This window comes from Glycine max, chromosome 1 (genome assembly GCF_000004515.6).
Source record: "Glycine max cultivar Williams 82 chromosome 1, Glycine_max_v4.0, whole genome shotgun sequence".
In the NCBI taxonomy this organism is placed as follows: domain Eukaryota; kingdom Viridiplantae; phylum Streptophyta; class Magnoliopsida; order Fabales; family Fabaceae; genus Glycine; species Glycine max.
Window position 1 is genome coordinate 52254217 of NC_016088.4, and position 25947 is coordinate 52280163.

General features: G+C 34.7%; 4 protein-coding genes across 5 annotated transcripts; all 4 read left to right on the top strand.

Annotated features, from left to right (window-relative positions):
• Positions 1-340: 340 nt before the first annotated feature.
• LOC100800366 (uncharacterized) lies at positions 341-4123 on the top strand. The gene is made up of 3 exons (XM_006573516.4): positions 341-795; positions 865-1080; positions 3745-4123. The coding sequence occupies exons 1-3, from the start codon at positions 571-573 to the stop codon at positions 3805-3807; spliced, it is 504 nt and encodes a 167-aa protein (XP_006573579.1). The 5' UTR covers positions 341-570; the 3' UTR covers positions 3808-4123.
• Positions 4124-4331: 208 nt separating this feature from the next.
• On the top strand, positions 4332-6736 carry LOC102662353 (plant-specific TFIIB-related protein 1). Its single transcript, XM_006573517.4, has 3 exons — positions 4332-5138; positions 5220-5378; positions 5798-6736. The coding sequence occupies exons 1-3, from the start codon at positions 4542-4544 to the stop codon at positions 6551-6553; spliced, it is 1512 nt and encodes a 503-aa protein (XP_006573580.1). The 5' UTR covers positions 4332-4541; the 3' UTR covers positions 6554-6736.
• Positions 6737-14938: 8202 nt separating this feature from the next.
• Positions 14939-19420, top strand: LOC100777163 (proline-rich receptor-like protein kinase PERK4). Its single transcript, XM_006573518.3, has 9 exons — positions 14939-15074; positions 15314-16029; positions 16654-17193; positions 17400-17486; positions 17585-17655; positions 17781-17857; positions 17965-18109; positions 18211-18375; positions 18869-19420. The coding sequence occupies exons 2-9, from the start codon at positions 15438-15440 to the stop codon at positions 19094-19096; spliced, it is 1905 nt and encodes a 634-aa protein (XP_006573581.1). The 5' UTR covers positions 14939-15074; positions 15314-15437; the 3' UTR covers positions 19097-19420.
• Positions 19421-20103: 683 nt separating this feature from the next.
• On the top strand, positions 20104-24896 carry LOC100800903 (U1 small nuclear ribonucleoprotein 70 kDa). Of its 2 annotated transcripts, none has more exons than XM_003517182.4 (10): positions 20104-20375; positions 20544-20658; positions 20751-20830; positions 21395-21470; positions 21555-21619; positions 21706-21768; positions 23097-23178; positions 23250-23412; positions 23683-23742; positions 23953-24896. In XM_003517182.4, the coding sequence occupies exons 1-10, from the start codon at positions 20268-20270 to the stop codon at positions 24584-24586; spliced, it is 1446 nt and encodes a 481-aa protein (XP_003517230.1). In that variant the 5' UTR covers positions 20104-20267; the 3' UTR covers positions 24587-24896. The 2 variants fall into 2 exon arrangements, with proteins under 2 accessions (XP_003517230.1, XP_006573582.1); XM_006573519.3 differs by having other exon boundaries at positions 23959-24896.
• The last annotated feature ends 1051 nt before the right edge of the window (positions 24897-25947 follow it).

The window sequence follows — 25947 nt, forward strand, 5'->3', positions numbered from 1 at the left end:
TTATTACTTATTTCATCTCACTTTATTAATTTGTTTTTACCCATGCAAACAGAATTCCGGAAGAATTTAAAGAAATAAAAAATAAATAATACTAAGGTATATCTCAACAAATTGGAATCGGCATTCGCACCTCCTTTGCGAAAATTAATGATTTAAAACGGTGCCGTGGTGTCGGTTGGCTCCAGGAGAAAGAACAGATGGCAGTATCAGTATTGGCATTAAAACGCAGCATGTAGTTGCGTGAAATCGACGGTGAGCATTGTCCCACATCACATGAGACCAAAGTCAACAAAATCAAGAGTATTAAAAAGTGGGGGCCCACGCGACGTACCATTGTCCCTTCCGCAGAGGGAAACACCAAATCCGTCATTTTCTTCATATCTTCTTCTTATTGTTGCATCGCATCGCAGTGTATCTGAGTAATAACACGGTCCCGCTCCCTCTCCATCCCATCACAAAGAAAACAGAGATTCGCATTATTAGCAGATCGGACTCAACCGATGAAGTTGAAGCCGCAGTGAAACAAACCAGAATAATTGACGCATCATCAATTAGATCGAGCTGCTAGAAATGAAGGATGAGGACGGGCTTCCGACGACCGCCGCCACGAAGAAGGAAAGCATGGATTCGAGTCTGTTTGGGAAAGGGAGGTACAAATTCTGGGCGTTAGCGGCCATCTTGCTTCTGGCGTTCTGGTCCATGTTCACCGGCACCGTCTCGCTCCGCTGGTCCGGCACTCTCAATTCCCTTTCCAGCGACATCGACACTCCCATCCACGACGACCTCGATGTTCTCGTGAGTTTCCTCTCGCCTTGGATGTGCAAAGAAATGCCGTTTTGATGCGTTTTTTTGTGTTTTGCGCAGGAAATGGAGGAGAGGGAGAAGGTGGTGAGGCACATGTGGGATGTGTACACCAACAGTCGCAGGGTGAGGTTGCCGAGGTTCTGGCAAGAGGCCTTCGAGGCTGCCTATGAGGATTTGACGAGCGATGTCACTGAGGTCAGAGACGCTGCCGTCACCGAGATCGCCAAGATGTCTGTTCGCTCCATTCATTTTGATCCACCTCCTCTTCAATCCACGGTGTGTTTTTCTTTTTCTTAGCTCATAACTCATGGTCATTGTTACGGGAGAGGAAAGCTTGTTCAATCTTTCAACATATACATTTGGTATTTCATTTCATTTAAGGTTCTGTTTGATAAACTTGTCAACTACAGGAGAATGAAATAAGAAGGGAAAATTAATTAAATTTCTCTTGGAATTTTAAATCAACTTATGCTCTTCAATTTTTTTTAATAGAAACACTCATTTAACTTCTGCTGAAGCTGAGGTGCATAACTTATTTTTTACTTGTGGAAGAGGTTTAATTCATTAGAGCATAAATCAAATTTTATGGTTGTGATCAAATTTAATGACCTATTTGTTTTAATTAGCTTTGTAGAAAATGAGATTATTGTGAGGATAGTTTAGTTTATTTGGAAATTGGTTGAGGATTATGTAAAGCACTTTCTGGGTGGGAAATCTCTTGTCATTTTTGTACATGGTTTATTTTGCATGAGGAAGGTGATGAACTATTTGAAAAAAAAATCATACGAACCCACCTTTTAGGAAGTGTCTTTTACCTTCTATCACTCATTTATGTCCATGCTTACCGTGATTGGTTAGTTACCTATTCGTGAGTTTTGGTAAAAAAATATTCTGTACAAAATAAAACAACTGTTTGCATAATATGGTATGTAGTTTGGAGAAAGCTTGAGTTACAAGATAATGGCAACTTTCTTTATCAGTGTTATTTATACCGTTCTGGTGAAAGAAATCTTGCTTCCTTGGATTTAGAATTCTCTTCACTACTTACTTTTATTGTATGATATTGGTGCAATAATTTACTAACTATGTTATCTTTAATCAGTGTGGTTAGACCTTCATTTAGCAAAGTGACTATACTCCTCCTCCTCCCCTTCTCTCTTTCCTTTCTCTTCAAAAGGTTTGTGTGTGTGACATCTGGGCTTGTGGTTATTTGGGAGAAAAGAGCAAAAGTACAACTTTGTGGAGGAGGGTAAGGTGCCCCCTATAACAGACAAGACAGAATACGACCAACATGATGAAAGATGTCTAATATAAGATCCCATCCTTTGCATGTCCTGTTCACACAGTGAAAATACATGAATGAGCCCGCATGTGTGTATTTATAACTCTCTGAGCTAATTACTTCTTGTTTCTTCATAATAACTGTAACAATATTCGTTTGCATCACTTCAAAGATTTTATAGGAAAATAGGTACCTTAAATTTGTAGAATTTCTTGAATCCTTCATGATGAATTGGGATTGGATGAGTCCTTTTGAGGAATCTTTATTGAATTACAAAATGTAACCAAAGCATGAAAAATGTCTCCTATAAAAGCTTCTGCTTTGCATGACTTATCAAGCAGTGCAATTACACTATTAGCTGCATGTGTGTTTCTTTTAATACTGTGAGCTAATTACTTCTTGTTTCTTCACGAAAATGGTAATAGTATTTACTCATTATTCTTCTGCATTCTCCTTTTAAAATTTTATAGGAGTATACACCTGTAAAATTAGTTGAATATCCAGAATTGTGATCAGTGCTTCTGACTTCTGAGGAGTCTTTATTGAGTTGGATGTTTTGGTGGCATTGCTAATTGATCCATCTGACTCTGTGTTTAGCAAGCCCTGCATCACCGTGGTTAGTGCCATGTCAACAAAGTGGCTGGTGCATCTCTGTTTTTTATTGCCATTATCTTTGCTCACATTGAGATGGTTTGGCACAATTCCGTGTTAATGTAGAGGGACCCAATTTGCATCAATTTGAATAACCATGAGCAAAGTTGCTGAAATTGAAGGGGGCTATACATTAAACATATGATGACTAATATACATGTCATTAACCTGATTTGCTTCAATTTGAAAAACCATGAGTAAAATTGTTGAATTTGAAGGGGGCTATAATCTGTAAAAAAAAATATTATTATAGATTCCTCTGGGATTCGTTTGAGTAATATACTTGTCTTGTCAATTACCAATTGGTCCATGTCAATCCCACAATTCACATCAAAGAAAAATAATAAGTAGATAATTTTTATTTTGTTAAGAATGAAATGTAAAGAAAATTTCTCAATTTTTATTTTTCTTAGAAGAAAATTCTTGCGTGATAACAAATGCTCATTGATTTACAGAAATTGTTTGTTACATTTGGATGAAAATGCACGTTGCAATGTTCTTTATTTGGGAGCTTTCCCCTTTTTTCCTTAAGTGGATAAGCAATGGATTTGTTAGCCTTGACTCTGTCATTATATATAATTGAAAGAAGCAAAAACTAGCTGGCTGTTTGATTGTTGCATTTAAGATGACGATAGTGTGTGATTAGGCAGACAGACTAGAGTACTTTCAAAAAAATTAAAAAAGATGTTGCTGGTTTTGACATTGACTTTCTTGTGTTGCAATTTTCTTCACTGGCTTTCCTTTTGCTTTTGTCTTTCATTTTTTCTGCCATTGGTAGTTAATTTAATCATGTGCTCTCAAAGGTAGATGAAGCATTTGTAGAAGGCAGAGTGGGTATTGTAATTTTAATGTAGGGTAGCTTGCATAAGTATGATGGTATCTTGATGTGAATTACTTGATCTTCCTTACCTCAGTTATTTATGTGAAACCTTAGCTCGGTCAAATTCAAATGTGATCATACCAATGCATAGATTCTGGCCTGATGCCTTCATTGTGTACCATTTCAGAGTGCCCGAGAATTTAGCAAGAGCCTTAAGCAAGCCGAGAAAGGAAAAGATGCAACAACCTAAAGGGGTGCTTAAAGGTTAGTGTGTGGAGCATTCAAGCGTATGCAATGTACTTGAAAATGCTCGAGTGCTACCAGAAGATTGTGAAGAGAGAGTAATGGACGAACTCAACTCAGACTTAGATTTGCATGTTTCAATCACAGGGATAATGATGTATTTTAATAGGCTGTGTGGTTCTTTCCAATTTTGCAGTCTTCACGAAGTGAGGAGTAGTAAATCGAAACACGACCTTTTGAACAGACAAATTGAACTGAGCATGCTCTTCTGTTTAGCTTTATTCCACAACATCTAAATTATAAATCTCTCATGTTTCTATAAAGTACATTTCTTTCTTGGAACATAGCCAGCGTATAAAAATACCCTCCTCCTTCATGAATTTTACAATATTAAAAGATTCTATTAATTAACGTCACACTTACGAGTAAAAAGGTGATTCCACGTTGAAAGAGGGGACACAAATTCTATCAAACTAGGATATACTGAAATTGGGTTACAAAACTATGTAACATCATATCTATATGCATGCTACTTTATTGGAATTTGATCCAAACCTAAATTCAAGTTTTAGTTTGGATTATATTTTATCTTACACAATTTTTTTTTTACCAAAAAGTCAATCTTACAATTGAACAAGAACAGTACAGCGTTATATCATATATAACTAAAGCAAATGAGGCCCATTGACTTGATAGAGAAATAGAGATAAGTACGGTGCGAAAAGAGTGAGGCGGAGAAAAATGAAGTGCCCGTACTGTTCGGCGGCGCAGGGGCGTTGCGCCACCACGAGCAGCGGGCGTTCGATCACGGAATGCACGTCTTGCGGGCGCGTGGTGGAAGAGCGACAGTCGCATCCCCACCACGTGTTCCACGTGCGCGCCCAGGACAACCCTCTGTGTCTGGTCACATCGGATCTCGCTCTCCCCGCGCTCAATCAAAACAACGAGGAGGAGGACCCTTTCGAGCCCACGGGCTTCATCACCGCCTTCTCCACCTGGGCCCTCGAGCCCAGCCCACTCTACCTCCAGTCATCCCTCTCCTTCTCTGGCTACCTCGCCGAGCTCGAACGCACTCTGGAATCATCATCATCATCCTCTTCCTCCAGTTCTTCTTCTTCGTTGTCGTCGACGGTGGTGGTTGATAATTTGAGGGCGTACATGCAGATTATCGATGTGGCGTCAATTCTAGGGTTGGACTGCGATATCTCCGACCACGCTTTTCAGTTATTCAGGGATTGTTGCTCCGCTACGTGTTTGAGAAACCGCAGTGTGGAGTCGCTTGCTACTGCAGCTCTTGTTCAGGCCATTAGAGAGGCTCAAGAGCCCAGAACCCTTCAGGTCAGTCATAATTATTGTACAATTATTTCAAATGTTGTTTCTGAATGAATATGTGTGCTTTCTTGTGTGAAAATACTGCAGGAAATTTCAATTGCAGCCAATGTGCCGCAAAAGGAAATTGGGAAATACATCAAGATACTGGGAGAGGCTTTGCAGCTAAGTCAACCTATTAACAGCAATTCCATCTCAGTTCATATGCCAAGATTTTGCACGCTTCTTCAGCTCAATAAATCTGCTCAGGTAACTTTGGAATTTGACAGCTTCAACCTCATATTGCTTTCAAAATCTTGAAATGGTGCTGTATGCCTACAAACAAAGCCATTGAATTATGCCACGATATATGTTTAGTGATAGATTTGGAAATTGGAATAACTGCCCATCCCCTTTCGGTGGGGAATCTGAGACATGTCTCACATCACAGATCTGCTCTTACATTTGCATGGTTCTAGATTATTATTTTCTTTTTGTAAACCAACAGGGTTTGTGTTTTGGACAGAATCTAGAAGGCCTTTATGTATGTCCATGTGACAGGATAAAATTTTAGTATTGGTGATGTGTACTCATTACATTGGTGGACATTTGGTTATACTTTGGTGCATTATTTTATTCTGTTCCATATATTGCAAGATTCTGAGAATGAGTCCTACATTGTTTTTTAGGAACTGGCTACTCACATAGGAGAGGTTGTGATCAACAAATGCTTCTGCACTCGCAGGAATCCGATTAGCATCTCAGCTGCTGCTATATATTTGGCTTGCCAACTTGAAGACAAACGCAAAACCCAGGCAGAAATTTGTAAGGTAACTGGTCTTACTGAGGTCACTCTCCGTAAAGTGTACAAGGAACTATTGGAGAATTGGGATGATTTGCTTCCCTCTAATTACACCCCAGCTGTTCCTCCAGAGAGGGCATTTCCCACAACGGTAATTGCCTCTGGTCGTTCTTCAACAGCTAAGGTTGATGCTGTAGAGGTTATTTCTTCTTTGGACTCAGAAAAGTTGCCGGATATTAAACCTAGCAAACCTAGTGAGGTCTCAGGCATGGTTCATCAGTCCAGAGGGATGGATGAGGCTGAAGGTAAAAGCAATGCTCATGCAAGCCATTCCACACTGAATCAACAGTCAACTTTTTGGCAATCCCAGCTTCGTAGTGGGACACACAATCATCAGAATGTTTTGCAAGGAATGGATATCGATGTATTGCAGCGAAACCACCAACGGCCAGAACACATGGCAGAGGATACAAATGGTGCTGCCAATGGTAGTTCTCTAAAATCAAACAACCAACTATGCAGTCCTCCTGCTTCTAGTGCAAGTTCTGTTATGAGGCAGTTTTCAGCTCCCCCTTCATCTGGGCCTTCAAATGTTAGATTAGTACAGTCACCTAAGATAATGCCAGGTTATCCGGAGCACTGAAGAAGAATGAATCTAAGTGGTTGGGGAAATTCCGGTTCCTTGTGCCAACACCTAACCTAGCACGGATAAAATTAGTTCGCCTCTTTTAAGTATACTATTGTATTGTATATATATGCATGCATTATGTCACATTTGATTTGTTTTTTATGTGTGAACTTTGGTGTGGACGTGTGGTTATTGCTAGAACCGGAATCTCTCATCGACGCTAGAAAAAGACTGATAATTTGTGGTGGTTTTACTAATTTCAGGTACTTAATTACAAAAAATTACATGTCTAAATACCAGGTTCATACAGAACATGTCATGTGTCATGTCCTCCTTTAAACTATTAAATTTTGATCAATCCTGGTATTTTGTTTATAAAAAATGATCCAAAATGATCGGTTAGTCCTAAAAAATCATGTAAGTAGTTTTCAAATATAGAAAAATGATCAATTTGGTTAAATATATCAACTTAAAGACTAAACTAATGAATATTTAATACTTTTTGAGCAATAATACATATTTAATAATTAAAAACTAACTAAATCAACGGTTTATTTTGTTAAAGAAAATACAGTCTCTCTTATTCGGTTTGAAATTTTACATCTCTATCCACATCTTGTGTGTTGTTAACATGTGTGTTAGATATTAATTAATATTTAAGCCCTTCTCCATTATATGCACTTCCAAGAATTGTCAGGGAATAAAAATAAAAATGTACCTAGTTGGCTAGTTCTTTCAATAAAATAAAAAACGCGCAACAAACTTCTTACTTTCATAAACGAGTTCTTAACTTCCCATTGCCCTTTCCTCGTTATCTTCTCAACCTCCATTGCTATAATTCCATCGTAAACTCATCACCGCTCGCTTTACTTATGGCCTAATATGAGTCACTTCTTGAAAATTGAAATTCCTTCTTTATGTGATAAGTTCATTCCCTTGATGACTAACTTTTCAGCCATTTAATTTGCTCGTTAGCTATGCTTCTGTTGCTTAACCTTGTTTGTTTTCTAGGCCCTTTTTCAAATAAAAAAAAGTTATGGAATTTGGGCACATCACATAATTAATGTGCCATGCGGTTAATTTTCTTAAGTTTAACAAAATCAATTTAACCTAAGTGGGGGCTAATAGAACTAATATAATACAAGTATGTTTTTTATAATACAAAATTCACTAAAATTGTGATCAGTTTATAATATTGAATTTCGCTAAAACCCTTTATATATATGTCACATGGAATAAATATCATATTAAAAATTAAAATTTATGTATCAAACATCAAAATTGGCTAAAGTTTAAAAGTTTCTCTATTAAATCCAAGCACTTATTTGATGATTTTCCATTTTATAGAAGTTCAAATGGATTATATTGTGCACTAAAAGTGAAAATAGATAAGTTAAATATGTATTCTATAAAGAAAGCAATGCACCGTTTAGAAAGCTTAATCAAAATATTATTCTCTTTATAGGAGAATATAAAACGTGTTATGTGACTTATTATTGAAATGAATTTGATTTTTTATTCTTTGCACTACTCATAGAAACAACTAATTCATCTTTATTGGAAGCCTCATTTGGTGGAAGAGCTCATAGCGGTGCGCAGTCTAGATCATAGCAATAATAAAAAAAGATCTCATCCCCAACTTCAATGTTTTCCTTAGCAAATATGTCGACTCGATGATCTCCTCCAACAAGCATCACCTATACAATCAATACAGTAGTCCAATTATTTTGGCAATTCCATAATGGAGTTCAATGTGCAAAGATCAAAGGGCAAGTTTGACATCTTCGCATAACTAGAGTATTTGGACTTACCTTTGCATAGCAGTTGGGCTTTGATGAATGGTTCGCAAATTTTAACTTGTCGCCCAAGCAAAAAGCATCAATAACCCACTTTGAAAAATCAAATAGTAGGTTGAGGAGGGATGTGCATGAAAAGACCTTAAAATCATTGATTTCAAATCATAATATATTATACTTGTCAAGAAAAAGATATGGGGAAAAGGTAACGATGAAGGTTGATAGAAAGATAATAAAAGAATTGGTAGTTCTGCAAATTGAGAGGTAACACAATTGGAAACTAGCTGAATTGATATATATTGTATATATCTCAAAGGGTATTTTTAGATAGTACGCATGCCTATTCTAGGAAAGTCAACTATACAGTCAAATAGATAATTGATGCCTTGATTCTAATTCATTAATTCCTAACAAACTAAGTAGGAAAAAAATTGTAAGCATTAAAAAGATGCACAAAATATATGACTCCTTAAACTAAGGATTTCCCTGGCTTCAAAATGAAGATCCTATGAAGTTCTGCTATTGGATTTTGATGAAGACAAAGCCAACAAGTTAAGCAATTTCAACAAGTCAAGTCAAAGCCAAGAATAGAAGAAAGAAATACAGATGTCAAGGTTCAAGACCAAGATTGAGGAGCCAAAGTCTTTGTCCTAGCTCCTAGGTATGTCTTGTAAACTAAAACCTATATGGTGAATTCTCTATAGTCCTCATGATGAACTTATGAATATGAATTCTCAAGTGTTAGTAAAGGAGAGAAAGTTAAGATTCAATTATGAAGTTTATATATAGTTTGTCATCAAGGCCAACAAAGAATATGTAAACTATAACCCTAACAACACATTTGCTTGATTTCTCAATATCAATTAGACAATCCATGTCATTTGACCTACGATAACCAAGCTTTAAAACACATGGAATTCAACTCATTGTAATATTTTAAAAGTAGGCAAACCCCTTGAAATTATTGGAATGATTTATTTATTAGTTCATAAACTTGAGAAGAATCTCTAAGACACCAAGATAAACTCATAACAATTTCCTAAGCTTTTTCAATCATTCCACATTGCATAACATGAGCCATTAGTTTGTTAATCATTGAGTTAATGAGCCAAGACAGGACTAAAGGGTGCAATACTTGATGAGCCAAGACTTGACCAATAGGCACATCCTTTCGTCCTATAATGTATTATTTTTTCATCTACCGATAATATGCATCTCCATGACTTGAGATCAAACACAATTAATAGCCCCATCCAACTTAATAGAAATAGTTGAAAAAGAAGTACCATGAACAATCATTGTGGATGAGGTCTCATTGTCAATAATGTTTCTCTCTATTTTCTCAAACATGGCATTGAAATTGAGATAATGTAAAAATAATAAAAAGATGAGTATGGTTCAACCATGAAGAAATAACATCTAAAGAATTTTTCCTAGCTTGGATTCCAAATTGGAAACTAGTTGAACTAATGTATATTCCTTTTATTCAAAAAGTATTTATGCATTTCAAAGTCAACTATACAATCAATAAGGTAATTAGAACCTTGATTCTAATTCATTAATTTCTAACAAAATAAGAAAACATAAATAAGGATAAATAATGTGTGTGTGTTATACATTTTAACTAACAATTAACTACTAGGTTTCAAATCATATGTCATTCAAACGCTCTTATGTAAATTACAAGAATGCTTATATCCATATGAAAACACTAGATTAAGGCTTAAGAGAAAATGTAGTTGATACGAAACACTTGTCTGATCATTGAGGTTAAAAAGAAAGGAAGAGTTTGCCCGATCATATAGTTTCCCATGTTTTTATGCTTCTTTAGGAGTGATTAGTTCATCCCTATACTCTCCTAGACAACCATTTTTGCTAATTGGGTTCTAAAATGTATCACCAATTAGTTAGGAGAACATACTACCATATCGTCTAAAAACAAATAGTTGTGAAGGCACTCTATTTTATAACATCTTACTTTGCCAAAAGAATCTGACATATATAAGGAAAATCATAAAAAATACTTATGAATTCATCATTTTATTCATGAATGAAAAATACAAGTAATTTGAAAGAGCAAAAGAATCAAGGTGTGTTTGATTTCTATTTTCAAAAACTATTTTAGTTTTTAGAAGAATAAAACTAAACAAAATTACTCAAACAACCGGTGGAGGATGTGCAATACATAGAGCAAGAGTATCAAATTGAGTGAAAGAATGAATAAGATGATAAGAAAATTAAATGGATTTTGGATGAGAAATTAGTTGTTCAATAATGTGGAATTGCTTTAGAAAATATTTTTTAAAACAAAATTGAAAAAGAATAAAAAAAAAAAGCTTTACTAACCCTTCTTTTTGTCCTAAAAGAAGATTCATATTTCTACATTTACCACCTCCACGTTGTGGTGACTTCCCCAATGAATCATAGTTGCAACTGTATAAAAAATGTCATATTTAAAATTGTGAAACAAGTTGACTAGTTTCATGGTCCTAGTAAAATAACCTAGATTTAAAGTTAGAAGTAGTTCGAAGTTATCAAAATAGTAAACCATTGCAAAATTATATTCCAATGCCACAAACTAAATGTTCCAAAATTATGTTTTCCCTTTGATTGATTTAACAAAACAAGTATAATATAGAAATCCTTAGCTACCAAAAGTCAAACAGTGTAGAGGTTATGCACTCGCACATAAACTCAAAAGTATGATATAGGAAATCCCCTAGTCAACTATAATAAGAATTCAAATTCTATCAACTTATGAAGTTTAAATATATCTTATTATTTGGGCAAGACATTTCATTATATATTAATGTTCCCTATTTAAATTTGTTTCTTCAATAAATTGTATCATAACTTACTTTACACAATAGGTTTGGAAGACTAAATTTTTCATCACTATTAAACCACTTCTCCCACCTCAAAAAATGATAAAGACAAATAGAAGAAAACATAAAGAAGATAGGGAATCTCACCGTACACTCCTCATTCATCTTTTCATTTCTGTCAATGATTGAACTTGGTATGGATCCATTAGTCACTAACTATCTACTAGCAAACATGTACCTAGCTACTTCCATGCAAGTCTTCAAGTATGATATAGAGCATGAGTAGCATACACTATAAATTAAAGTTGATGCCACCATTTATCAACACAATACAAAAAAAAAATGAAAAAAATAACAACAATTAAGTTAATTAAAATGGCCCAAAGTGTTTTTAAGTGTGAAACTTCATACCAGTTTTTTCCAAATATTTCTACCCCCTTAAAATATAAATCTATTTCAAGAGGTCTCCAATCTGATTCACTTGACATCCCATTAGCCTGCAATTCTCTTGAAATAGACGTTTAGTTAAGTTTTACCTCATTCGTGAGATCTTTTTGGCCATCCACAACTCCCTTATCCCACTCATCATGGTCACAACTACCATAAGTTATTAATCCCTTGAAATGGATACTTCAATAGGAATTTATTAAATAAAATTAACAAATTTCATATCTTAAAATATAAAAAAATATTTATTATTTTTCTCATTAAATATTTTATTGACTATGATTTTTGAACAAAGAAATCTAAAATCAGATTGGACCATGACTTCAAATCTACCAAGTTTTGAATATGTCCAGCATAACATAAAACGAGTAAATGTAACCAATTACATTTATGTAAACGATAATTGAACATAAAATCATAAATTCTTTTTTCTTATTTTGTAGTTATGCATAACGGGCTTCCAAACGCATCCTTATATTCTGTTTGGAACATGAGAAAAGGGAAGCAATAATTGTGAGAAGAAAGAGAGATATGCCTATATTCTTCTTTCTTGGTTTCTTAAATTATAGGGAAAAAGAATTTAAAAAACACATGGATATCATGCATTAAATTTTATTTTCAAAATGGAAAGAAAAATAAATGAGAGAGAAACTTTGTCTTATATGTTAAAAGACTAAAATAAGATTTTTTTATATATATTTTTTCTTTTATAAAGATATTTATATTATTCTATACATATATTTAACTTTTTCTCTCCTTTCATTTTCATTCTTACCGAACAGTTTGCTGACCTTTTATTTAAGTTGTTGCGCCAATTGCACGAAATGTATCATCAAACATCTTACTTTATTTCAAAATAAATATTAATTGAAAAATAAAATGAAAAACGAAAGTTAATGAAATGCACCATTCGTGTGTTTTTAATGAAAATAGTTTTGTACCTTTTAGCATTTTCCTTATAAAATCACCTCGATTTCCATTTGGTTTCTTTCCGTTCCTTTTCTTTCATTTCACTTTCTTTCTTAAACTAGATATATTGTCACTGTGAAACTTAATTACAAAAATTATTAAAAATTAAGGACTGCATTACAATTTTTAAAAAATTTAAGGACCTAATGAAAATATAATAAATGTATTAAACCTACAAGTTTTGTAACTTTGGTTAAAATATCCTTTTAATCCTCTATGTTTTCAATTATATTTAATTTTACCGCTTATTTAAAAAAAAACAATTTAGTCTTTTATGTTTTTAAATTTAGTCAAAATAATCCTTTCAAAATAATAATCATTTTTTTTTATTTATTTTGTAATAGGATTTTGAATCTTTTTTTTTTGCCGTGATTTGAGACCTTTAGTGAAATTTTTTATTAGATTAACTTTATGGAAACCAACTTATATTAAAATTAAAACGAGCTATAAACACATATAATAAAAATCATATAAAAAATAAATTTCACATTAAATTTTTATTAATCCGTTAGATTTGTTCTTCACACAATTAATACCATGTTTATCATCCTTTTAATAAATAAGTTTTTTAATTACATTTTATATATTATAAATGACTTGATTATCAATTTGATTCCCAAATTACTTTAAAAGATTTAATTTGCTTCACAAGTTTTTGAAAGATACATTTTGTAGGTTGAAGCGGGTCTGACAAAAGATCTATGCACGATGGTCACAGTGGGTATGGTGGTGTTGGCGGTTATGGGTGATGTTTAGCTAAGGAAGGAGATGGTGGTGCTGCAGTGATGGTGAGCATTGATAGTGTTTATGGAAGAACAAAGGAAATGGTGGTGGTGTTATGTGTACTTTTAAAAATAAAAATAAATATATTGACGGTTAAAAAATATTAATATTTTTAAAAGAAAATCTTCAGAATTTATAATGCTAATGATATTAATCCAATTCTATGAAAATGATTAAATTGGCGTATTTTAAAAAACTTGATGATAAAATTAAAATTTTAAAAAACTTAAGAACTAAATTAAATCTTTTAAAATAATTTAAGACGAAATTAATAAATAAGTTATATAGTATATAAAATTATTCAACGGAAAAAGAGCAACCGACTCCTGCTTGCTGTCTTTTGTTTTTCCTTTCTCTCACTCACGAGCACCATGGAAGCCTCATCAAGGATGTTACTGTTGTCGCCATAATCACATCGACATTAAAAAGAATGTGCAAATAATCGAGGGAATGGTGGATGCTCTTGAAAAAAATATTGCTTTATTTCATTTCCATAAACAAGAAATGATATTTAATTTATTCAAATGTTAATCAATGTATTTCAAATAAAAATATTTTTATTAAAAGATAAAAAAAATTATGTTATTTGTTATAAATATTTTTTTTAATTTTTTTTAACTAATATTCTAAGAAAACTGATTAATTACAACCTTTAATTTATTGTAAAGGACCTTTTACATGAAATTGAACAGTGAATTAAGAAAAGAACGAAATTGGTCGATGCTTGATAATTCTGTTTTCAACTCCGCAGTTAATAACTTTTTTTAAAAAAAAAATGTAAATTATATTAAATCCAAAATGATATAACAATAAACAGGACATACTTAAAAATCAAAAGCCTCCCTAATCTAAGAAGAAATATATCAAGGATGTGTACGCTTGTCTATATATAAGAAACTTCTAATAATCTCTGTTAAAAAAATTAACAATCTTAAAATCAACTTGTTCCTAGATAGCCAATTAATAACTTGAACATAGCCAGAATTGCCAAGGAGATCTCAAGTTAAAATTTGTTTTTGAAGCTTTGATTTTTAATTGTGCTGAATGATGTCACATGATCACGTAGCCAATCTCATTTAATGGAATAAAAGTCTGTTGTTGTTTACATTTAGCCTCAAATAAAATTATTTTTGAAGATTGATACTATCTACTAAGAGAAAAAAAGATACTGACATTGCTAATTTTCTATGAATGGGACTGTGATACAGTAGTTGTTTTCAGTCTAATTAGTTACCATTGATTTTTTAAGTTAATTATATATACAATATATAATAATTTTGAGGTAATTTATGAAGATTTACTTCTTTGAAAAATAGTATACAAAATTATTACATTCTGTCATACTGAAAATAAAGCCTTTTAAATTAAAAACTTAGGAATGTTATTTTTAGCTGAATTATGTATTTTTTTTTTGTTGGTTGGCAAACTATTTCAAGGTAATATGTGCTGTGAGTTAGTACAATCCTTTAAGCAAATTATGGCCGAACATTGGATAATCGAAGGAATACCAACCAAAAAATGGTAAAACCTATAACTAACTCAAACTAAGCAAGAGGTGGCTGAGACAAATGCATCGATTGAGAAAAACAGAGGTCCTCCTTTTTAGGAGACCATTGAGGAAAAACAGCAAAGCCTCCTTTTGTCTAATGGACTTTTTAGCATGCAACACGTTTCCCTTTTCTTTCTGTTGAGAACCCCTGCTATTCTTCCACTCAGGTACCTTTTCTCCATGAGAAAACTTTTTTCTCTCTTGAAGAGACTTTAATCCCATAATCTAGGAAAAACAAATTCCATGACTAATTCAAAATAAAAACACCATTTTCAACATAGTAGTAACCTGGTTTTGACTTGAGTGTAGGTTAATTAATTAGTTATTTCTCCTTCATCTACATTAATTGAGATTTTGGCCATAACTTATTAAGTAAATCATTCAAAACTCACTGTTTTCTTTTCAGGGGTCCCAACCGTTGGTAGGAGAAAAGGTGGTGTTTCCGGCAAAGTGCTTTTTTGGACACAAACCTTTCGCCGGAACCCAGATTAAGCACTTAATGTGAATTCTGAGATACAATAACAATAACAATGTCTTCTCCACATAACTCTTCTCCTGATAATGAAACCCCGGATAACTCCACCCCTGATGACGCTGACAACTCATCTTCACCATCATCACAATCACCACCTCCATCATCACCACCGCCATCATCACCACCTCCATCATCGCCACCACCATCGTCACCACCTCCGTCGTCACCACCACCATCTTCTTCATCATCGCCACCACCCTCGTCGCCTCCACCATCATCTTCATCATCACCACCCTCTCCTTCCCCTCCAACATCAAACAATCCAAGCCCTCCATCACCTAATGGGTCCTCACAGTCACCTTCTCCACCCGGATCATCACGTTCTCCGCCCTCCTTTGAATCACCGTCTCCTCCACACAAATCTTTAGATTCTCCACCGTCCTCAAGGAACTCTGGCAGTGGCAGTGACAGTGGCAGCCGTGATAGCAATGGCGGTGGCGGTGACGACAGCAGCAAGGCCATAGTTGGAGCAGTGCTTGGCATAGGAAGCGTGCTTCTTATTTTGGTCATTGTTTGCGTTGTTTGCTCCAGGAAGAAGAAGAAGAATAGAATGTACTATTATGCAGGAGAGCAATCCATGGGAAAAGGTAACCAAGCAAAACCGTTATTGTTTCTTGCTTAGTTTTTTATAATATCATGCACAGGCACCATTTAGAAGATGAGAAAGGACAAAAAAGCAATGAACACTTGTTAGAATACACACTTTATTGATATTTACATTTTTCTCTCATCCATCTCTTTCTGTGAATGTAGATGAGCACATGAGTGTTCAAGGATCATTTTTTGGAAAGACAACACTAATATCTGTCGTACTTATGTCATGAAAAAATCTTAAAACAAGCAAAGTATTTATTATAAGCACAACTAATTAAAAGTTCAAGGCAATATTAAAATAACTTAGTTATGACTTTTATTTTCAACATAGACTTTTTATTATTTTAATACATCTTGAACTTTTGATTGTCATGTTTGCGACCACTTCGCTTGTGCAAGAATTGGTGGTTAGACAATAGCTATGCATGTACCATGCTATGATTAGTGCTTAAAAATGAGTTGTATACTTGTATGTGAATGGTGTGGTATATTCAGATCACAAAAGGCAATGCCTATACTCATCAAACTTGTATATTATATATACTGAATCAAAATTTGGGGTACTCTAATATTGTTGATTCCTTCTTATTCATCTTATTTATTAATGGTCTCTACAGGGAATAATAATAACTATTACAATAGCGGGCAACACCCAAATTATTACGGAGGTCCACATGGGGACCATGTTGTGAGGATGCAACAAAATGGAATGGGTCCTGGTGGCGGAGGGTGGGGTGCACCACCACCACCTCCTCCAATGATGATGAGTAGTGCTGAGTTTAGCTCCAATTACTCGACGGGACCGGCCCCGTTGCCTCCTCCCTCACCAAACCTTGCTCTGGGCCTCAAAGGGGGCACCTTCACTTACGAGGAATTAGCAGCTGCCACCAACGGATTCAATGATGCAAATTTGATAGGACAAGGTGGATTCGGCTATGTCCATAAGGGTGTGTTGCCTAGTGGAAAGGAAGTGGCAGTTAAGAGTCTTAAAGCAGGTAGTGGCCAAGGAGAGCGAGAGTTCCAAGCTGAGATTGACATCATTAGCCGCGTCCATCATCGCCATCTCGTGTCACTTGTTGGATACTCAATTTCTGGTGGCCAGAGGATGTTGGTCTATGAATTTATTCCCAATAACACATTGGAATATCACCTCCATGGTAACTACTACATATACATTCTTTGAACTCATGTCACTTGTGAAACCATAACCCTGAAATTTATTGATATATTAAGATTTAGATGTGAGACTTTTAATGCCGCAGGTGCAAGTGAACCAAATAACTTGTAACATATTTTTCTGATATTTTTTATGTGAGCATCTTTTGCAATCAAAATTGCTAATGCATATTACGGTGATATGCAGGAAAGGGTAGGCCTACCATGGATTGGCCAACTAGAATGCGGATTGCAATAGGATCCGCTAAAGGGCTTGCTTATCTTCATGAGGACTGTAAGAGTCGCATCCGTCTAGTTTATGATTTTTCCTTTTCTTCTCTGTTTATATATTTATTTTTTTATTTTTGCTGTATTCTCTCATGTACACTTTAGGTCATCCTCGTATTATCCATCGCGATATCAAAGCTGCAAATGTCCTTATTGATGATAGCTTCGAAGCAAAGGTTCAACATATTTAATTAAGTTTATGTCCACATATTTACCTTCTTCAACTATTTAATCATTATCCAACATGTTATGAATCTTATGTTTGAAGCTAATCAAGTATGCGGACAATGCATTTTTTCAGGTTGCTGATTTTGGATTGGCTAAGTTGACTACTGATAATAATACTCATGTATCGACTCGTGTCATGGGAACTTTCGGGTAATTTTTCATCACCATATTCTTTTATTCTCTGTAGGAACTTCAATAAAGAAATGTGATAATTAAAAATCAAAGGGATTTTGCTCATGATATGCATGTTAACACAGGTACCTAGCCCCTGAATATGCATCAAGTGGAAAATTGACAGAGAAGTCTGACGTTTTCTCATTTGGAGTCATGCTATTGGAACTCATAACTGGGAAGCGACCTGTTGATCACACAAATGCCATGGACGACAGCCTAGTAGACTGGGTTGGTATTATGCTCATTTTTAAGTTCATCAATTTGTCCTATAACATTTTTTTTCTCTCTCTCAATTAACTCAAACTTTTGGGAACCTATGAACCGAGTAGGCTCGACCACTTCTGACTCGTGGACTAGAGGAGGATGGCAACTTTGGAGAGTTGGTTGATGCATTTTTAGAGGGAAACTACGATCCTCAAGAACTGTCAAGAATGGCAGCTTGTGCTGCCGGTAGCATTCGTCATTCTGCCAAAAAACGTCCAAAAATGAGCCAGGTATGTATATATGATTCATTTAGAGATCACACCAATATTGATCAATATTTTCATTTTAAACCAAATGAAATGTTTTTTGCTGATAAGTTTAATAGCTATGCATTATACTTTTACATCATCAATCAAATAAAAATCACTGTTAGTATTACTTTTAAAATAATCATTATAAAAATCAACAAATTTATCATACATAATAAGTTACGATTAAATGACCATGTAAAACCATTATATACTATCAATCGGTGCATCACTTATTTTCTCTTTTTTAATCTCATGTTTTATTTTGTTTCATTTTTAAAATGAACTAAACACATAATAGAACTTATATAGTAGTATTATGTTTTGCCTGTGCTAACCCAAATGATACCCAAGGCACTGATAATGGCATGCCATGTGACTATACTTTACAGTTTATGATGGCATGAACGTTTTGAAAATAGTGGCTAATTGAATAATTCAATTAAAAAATAGTTTATTTGTGACTAATGTGCAGATTGTAAGAATATTGGAAGGAGATGTCTCACTGGATGACTTGAAAGATGGGATTAAGCCGGGGCAAAATGTTGCTTACAACTCTTCATCTAGCTCAGATCAGTATGACACAATGCAATACAATGCTGATATGCAGAAGTTCAGAAAGGCAGTGTTTTCTAATAGCGAGGAATTTGGCACCAGCAGTGGCTCCAGTGGTGAAGTAAGCCAGAAGCAGCAACGGCTCTAGATTGCGGAACTAGTGAGATTAGCAATTCTAGTATTAATTGCTGATAACACACGTGAAAGGAAAAAATGGAAAAAAAAAATAAAAAAATCAAGAGTGTTGCTGTTTTTTATTGTTTCATTGGCATGGGAAGTGAGGTCTCAATTTGTAGAGAACTGAACTTGACGCCTTCGTTTCAGGGTGTGTTTGATGAGGCATACAATCAATGTTACTTGTATCTTTTGTTCAATGTTTTATATATCTTTAATATGGTTATTGTGTACTTTGGGATGTATAGGCATACATTTGGAATGGAATCTTGAACATAAATATAACTCGTATTATTAATGGAAAGTTTCTCGTGATACTTATTTCATGGCCAACATAATGCCTAAAACTTTGAGATAAGGTTTTTTGAGATACTTATTTATTGGATTGGATAACTTTATTGTTCATAAACCAGATTTAAACATCAAATATTTTTATAAAATAATTAACTCATGGTAAACTAGTCTTGATGGTTTAGGTAGCAAAGAATTTGAGTTCTAGTCTTATTTCTATTATTTTTATAACACTTTTTAAATTATAAATTATTTTACTTTAACTAACGAATGGACCAAAAACTAAAATTACTTAATTGAAACTAAAACTATAAATTTAACCTTTATCTTATTAATCCTTTCCCTAAACTAAAAACTTAATCCAGTATAATTCATGAGCCAATATTTTAGTTTTGATTTGAAGACCAAAGGTTTGGAGCAATTGGCAAGGAATTTGAAGGTTTCTAAGAAATAAAGAAAAAATAATAATTTTATTATTATAATTATGAACATAAACAATTAACTTTAAATATCTACCTACCAAATAAGCTATCTTCAAATATAAATGGACTTAAACTTTTATGTATTATTAGCATAACTTATTTTTCCTTAACCAATAAAAAATCTTCGTTAATTTATAAAAAATATAATATAATTTTTAAGTTAATTTTATTATTATAAAAATGAACAAACTTCAAAACCCTTTACACTTACTCATATAAATAACTCAGGGCGGTAGCAACGTCAAACTGAGAACTGTGGCGGTTGCGGCAACCTTCGATCTTAATCCCACGGGGCAACGTTGGATCTGTTGAACTTCTTCTTTTATATGCACTCTGTGATTTCGCTACACCCTCACTCCGCTTCGCCACCCTATGGGGGACAACAACAGCAACAACGATGCCTTCATGCGCAACCAAAACGCCGCCGTTCAGGCCCGCACCAAAGCGCAGAACCGTTCCAACGTCCTTCAGCTCAAACTGGTCCCTCTCCAACCTTCTCTCACCCCTTCTTCCCTTACAATTGTTTTCTTCTTTTCTTTTCTGAATCTTAATTTTGGATTCTCGACCTAGCTAGGGTTTATCGCAGCGCGTGTTGAGTTTGTAACACTGATTCGCGTTTTGTTTGTTTGTTGTGTATCGGCGATGCAGATTGGACAGAGTCACCCAACCGGTCTAACAGCGAACCTGTTGAAGCTCTTCGAGCCTAGGCCTCCGTTGGAGTACAAGCCGCCTCCGGAGAAACGGAAATGTCCACCGTTATCAGGTTTTGTAAATGCATCCGTTAGGTTTTCGCTATTTTCGTTGATTATACTTTGTGTTTCAATTAATTTATTTGTTTTTCTTTCTCTTTTCAAGGGATGGCTCAATTTGTGAGCAAGTTTGCCCAGCCTGGCGATCCAGAATATGCTCCACCTGTCCCAGAAACCGAGACTCCTGTAGTATTCAGTTCATTTTTGTCACTGATAACTGTATTTTTGTGTATATGTTTTATCTACTTAATGCGAACGCTTTCTGATTATTGTTGAAACTACTTATTTGAACTGTGAAACTGAGCGAAGGGGTGAGTGTAAATGTTGAGCTTTCTTCTGAATGGTGTCTCTCCGTGATTTGTCTATTTGCTTCGACGAGAGTTTATTGAGATGAAAATTTACCATGATGATTAGTATGTGACAAATACTAATGCGGAACTGATATAATCTAATGTTAAGAGTTCATGTTTGTGAGTAAAGTTGATCCATTCATTGCTTATGATGTATAGTTTAAGGTTTTATATGCATGAAGACTTTTGTGGACAAAGCGCTATATATTCCCTGCCTTCATGATCTTTTGTGTTGTAAATTAAATTTCTGTCTTCTGTGGTCATCCTTTGAAATGTCATTTTAGATTTGTTGTTCCATGGCTTAAAAGTGATTCCCTTCTCCCTAGCGGCCTAGCCCTGCAAAGTGAAAAATGAGAGTACAATGATTTATTATGGTTTTGATCCATTTTGATGAATGTAGGCACAAAAAAGAGCCAGAATACACAAGCTAAGGCTAGAGAAAGGAGCTGCAAAGGCTGCTGAGGAGCTTGAGAAATGTGATGAGTCCTATATTGTGAATTTGCTAATATTTCATGATTTTGTGTTCTCTGGATGCCATTCTTATATTGGCTTCTATGCAGATGATCCACATAATGACCCAAATGTGTCGGGAGATCCATACAAGACATTGTTTGTGGCTAAACTCGTAAGTTGTATTTTCCAATGTAGTATTAGTGTGACACTTTAGTAGCATATAGTTAGCCATATCTTATTGTTGCCATCTTCTAACAGAGTTACGAGACCACTGAGAGCAGAATCAAAAGGGAGTTTGAGTCATATGGTCCAATCAAACGGGTAGGTATTTTTGAATATCCCTCAGGGGATTCGGTAAGAGTTTCATTCATATTAGGTTCTTTGTTTCTTGTATCTTCTGTTCAACATTTTCACGAGTTATGATTTATCAACCTTCAAAATGTCTTTCTCAGATACATGCATATTTATATATGAACAACAAAATGCAAGCTATTTTTCAAAATATATTTTTTAAGCGAATATTCATATTGATATCAGTCTTTGTCATCAGCTAGCTAATTATATTTCTTACTTTGATTATCTGGAGAATGTAATTTTGTATAATGTACTTCAGTAAATCAGTTGGTTATCTTGACTAACTTGATTGCTGGGCTGTATAGCTTGTCATGAAGTTAATCAATCATGCATAGTTTTTATCGTGTTCTGTCCAAAGATTTTGGGATACCTGCATCTTCCTGATTAAATTTATCATCCATCATGGTGAGTGATTTTGCAATGGTATCAACTGCCTTTAGTGGTGCCACCAATTTCCATTGAATGGATTTTTAGGTATTGGTTCCAGTTTCCACTTAGTTCCTCTGTTAATTTATGTGGATTAAGAGATCTTCTGAGGGCTTGGGTTCCTCTAGGAATTATGTTAGCAGTAGGTATAGTATCTAAGAATACATCCCTGGTAAGGGTGTGGTCTTCTTATTCTGCAAATGGTAAATTATTCTAAAATTTCAACCAATCTGTACTCAAGTTCAAGTGCTTCCATCTGCTGTTAGCTGAATATTTAGTTGAGCATAGCAATGATTAACATCATGCCTTTTGGCCTTTTGTTTTCAAACAAGAAAGAAAAGGAGACTGACCTCTTGTGTTCTTTTCTGCACTGGGTAAAATACACTGGGAGTATTGCATTCTCTTCCTCTTCTGTTTAATTTCTTAACTAGCATGTTTTTTATGTTAAATTTTGTTCTTGGCTAAGGCTAGAGTATCTGTATTTATCAAAAACAAATCAGCCATTGAGAAGATGCCACTGTATTTTCTACATTACCTATAGTTGTTTTCTTTCTTTAAAATAATATCCCTGGTAAGGGGAACTAGTCAACAACTGGTTAATTGGCCTCAAATACATCAGTTTTTCTGCAACTATTGCTGGTGGTGATGCATCTCTCGATGGGAGCTTTGTGATTTAAAGGTGAGCACGGCTAATTAGGCATAGTGCCTGTCTGCCGTGCCATTTAAGAATATACCATTAGTCCTTTTATTTTTGTAGTATTGTTAATTATGAAATGAGGGAGTTTTGTTTATTTTATTTTCTTTGCAGCTGAAGACCAGAATTTTCTGTTCTGACTAGTTTTTCTTTTTTAAATTTTCTTGTGATTTAGGTTCGATTAGTTGCTGACAAAGATACAAATAAGCCCAGGGGTTATGCTTTCATTGAGTATCTGCATACAAGAGACATGAAAGGTTGACACTGATTACTTAATTTGTTTATTATCACTATGGCTTTTAATTCACATCTTTGGTTTGTTTTGCAGCTGCTTATAAACAAGCTGATGGTAGGAAAATTGATGGTAGAAGGGTGCTTGTGGATGTTGAGCGTGGGAGGACTGTTCCAAATTGGAGACCTCGCCGCCTAGGTGGTGGGCTTGGTACTACTAGAGTTGGGGGTGAAGAAGTTAATCAGCGACATTCTGGGAGGTGATTGGTCTAATTGCAATCCTTTTAATAATTTTCATTATCTGTTGATCATGTGATTTTTCAAATAACCTGCCCCGGCATAACTGGTAGAAATTGAACTTCTATTCACTGTTTATTTGGCTTAATCAATACACAACTCATCACCCTCAGTTGCAAATTAATCCCCTTAGTTGCTCTTGTTGAAAGTCATCTGCACTGTGGATAACTTGTGGTATGCTTTGTCTGTAATATCGTTGAAGGGAAATTATGACATGAATTTTCATTTTTCAGGGAGCAACAGCAGTCTCGTTCTGAAGAACCAAGAGTGCGGGAGGACCGACACAGTGATAGGTAAGAAATTAGATATGTTTCTAGTTCAATTTTCTCTGGTTTTCAACATCAATTGTTGGCCGTACAAATAATTCTTTCATGCTTGGGAATTTTTTATCGTTTCCTGGCTTTGATTTCTGGTCATATAATTGAGGACTTTGAAATAATGTTCTTTCATCATATATTTTGCAAGTCATTTACTTTGATTATTGTTGGGCTGAGATCATTTAGAGACAGGGAAATATCACGTGAAAGAGTTAGGGACAAAGACAAAGAACGGGAGCGATCACGTGAACATTCTAATGAAAGGGTCAGGGATCGCGATCAGAGAGAGGATAGGCACCACAGAGACCGAGATAGGACCAGGGACAGAGACAGGGAAAGAGATAGAGATAGAGATCGTGGACGTGATAGAGATAGAGCACGTGATCGTGAGCGAGGGAGGGACCGTGACCGGGATCGAGAATATGATCGACATCGTGAGAGGGATAGAGATTATGAAGTTGGCGAAACTGATCGAGGACGCTCACGTGATAGGGAGTCTCATTATAATCGTGTTGAATCTAAACATGGGGAAAGGAATCATGACTATGAGCCTGAGGATGATCGTGGTAGGCAAAACCAGTATGAGCATGGACATAGGCATGCAGACCCTGATCATGACACTACTGAGCATTATGACCCCTACAATCATGGAGATGATCGTGGTGACCATTACAATCAGTATCCTGACCCTGATAGGATGGAAGATGACTACCATGCAGGACGTGCAACATCTGAATCACATGAAAAGGAGAGAAGTCATGATGTGGACCGTGAATATCGGCGCTCAGAGAGATCACATTCCCGGGAGTATGATTATTAGGAATTGGGCATAGTACTTCTCAACTTTAATTGGTAAGATTTCATCATTTGGTACATTTACTTTTGAATCTTGCTCCCCCGGTATTGGTAGTTTTTGAATGGATTAAAGCACGGTGTGATCATTACAAAGAAAACTGTAGCTGCTGCCATCCATATGGTCCATATTTGAAAGCTTGAATACTGCATCTTTCGAGACGTTTGCTGCCTTTTGTCAACCTGGACTTGGACATCTAATATTGGTATTTTATTTGGCATTTGTGTTGTTTTCTGCTGACTTTTTATGAAATTAAACATAATGTTTTTCTGGTTCATTTTTTACGGGAAACAATTGTGCGGGGTCCAAGTTTTCGTTGGTCTGTTGATCTCTGTCTTAGCTTGTGTTTACAATACAGAGTTTCCAGCATTATTTGTACGTTTTCTTACAATTTTTCTTACGTTGGACACCAATTATGTGACAACTTCCAGGGTTATTTGAGGTTTGATTTTTGATCGTTTGATTCGTCGTTCTTAAAACCCAATCAAAAGCGATTATTGGAGCTGACAGTAATAAAATTTGCTTCTTTGATTTCAGTTGGGTTTTCAAAACAAATGCCTCGGAAATTAATAGATTTGGGTTGCTTATACAAGCAATTGGTTCTTGTATAAGAACTCAACTCTATTTGTTCATATGGTTAACCCATAAGAACTTTTAAGAGTTCATAAAAACTGAGTTAATAAACTCTATTGAAGAGGCTGTTATATTCAGCTTCTTTTTTTCAATATCGAGGAAATAGAAAGGGAGAGAAAATAATTTATAATTTTTTAACTATACAAATAATTGTCTCGAAATTTATACTTTTCTCGTCTTTTCTATTGCTTTTTACAAGGGTAATAGTTTACTATTCATATCTTTTACTACCAAAAAATATCATTTTACGAACTAATTAAGACAACACTTTTTATGTGAGCATTAAACTAAATAAGTGAGCTTTTTCTTCTACCTTTTCCTTTCTTTTTCTCTTCATCAAAACGTTTTCCTTTTGTTCTGTTCTGAATTAATGCTTTGTTAAAATTAAAAGTGAAACAGAGATGAAAGGTATATATAAAAATGAGAAAATCCAATAAAAAAGATGACATTTAAATGGATGAAAATAAGAAAAAAAAATGAGAATTTTCCCTATTTATTTGAATGGGTGAGAGATTAAACAATGATTGTACGAAAATATTTTATCTTAATTCAAAATTAAAATTAACTCAATTAAATTTTTCTTTTGATATGTTTTTCAACATAAAATTATTTTTTATTTTGAGACCCTTGTTATGTGATGCAAAGACTCTTTTTTGAAGGAAAAAATTGTATTTATTAATATTATGATTGAGTTG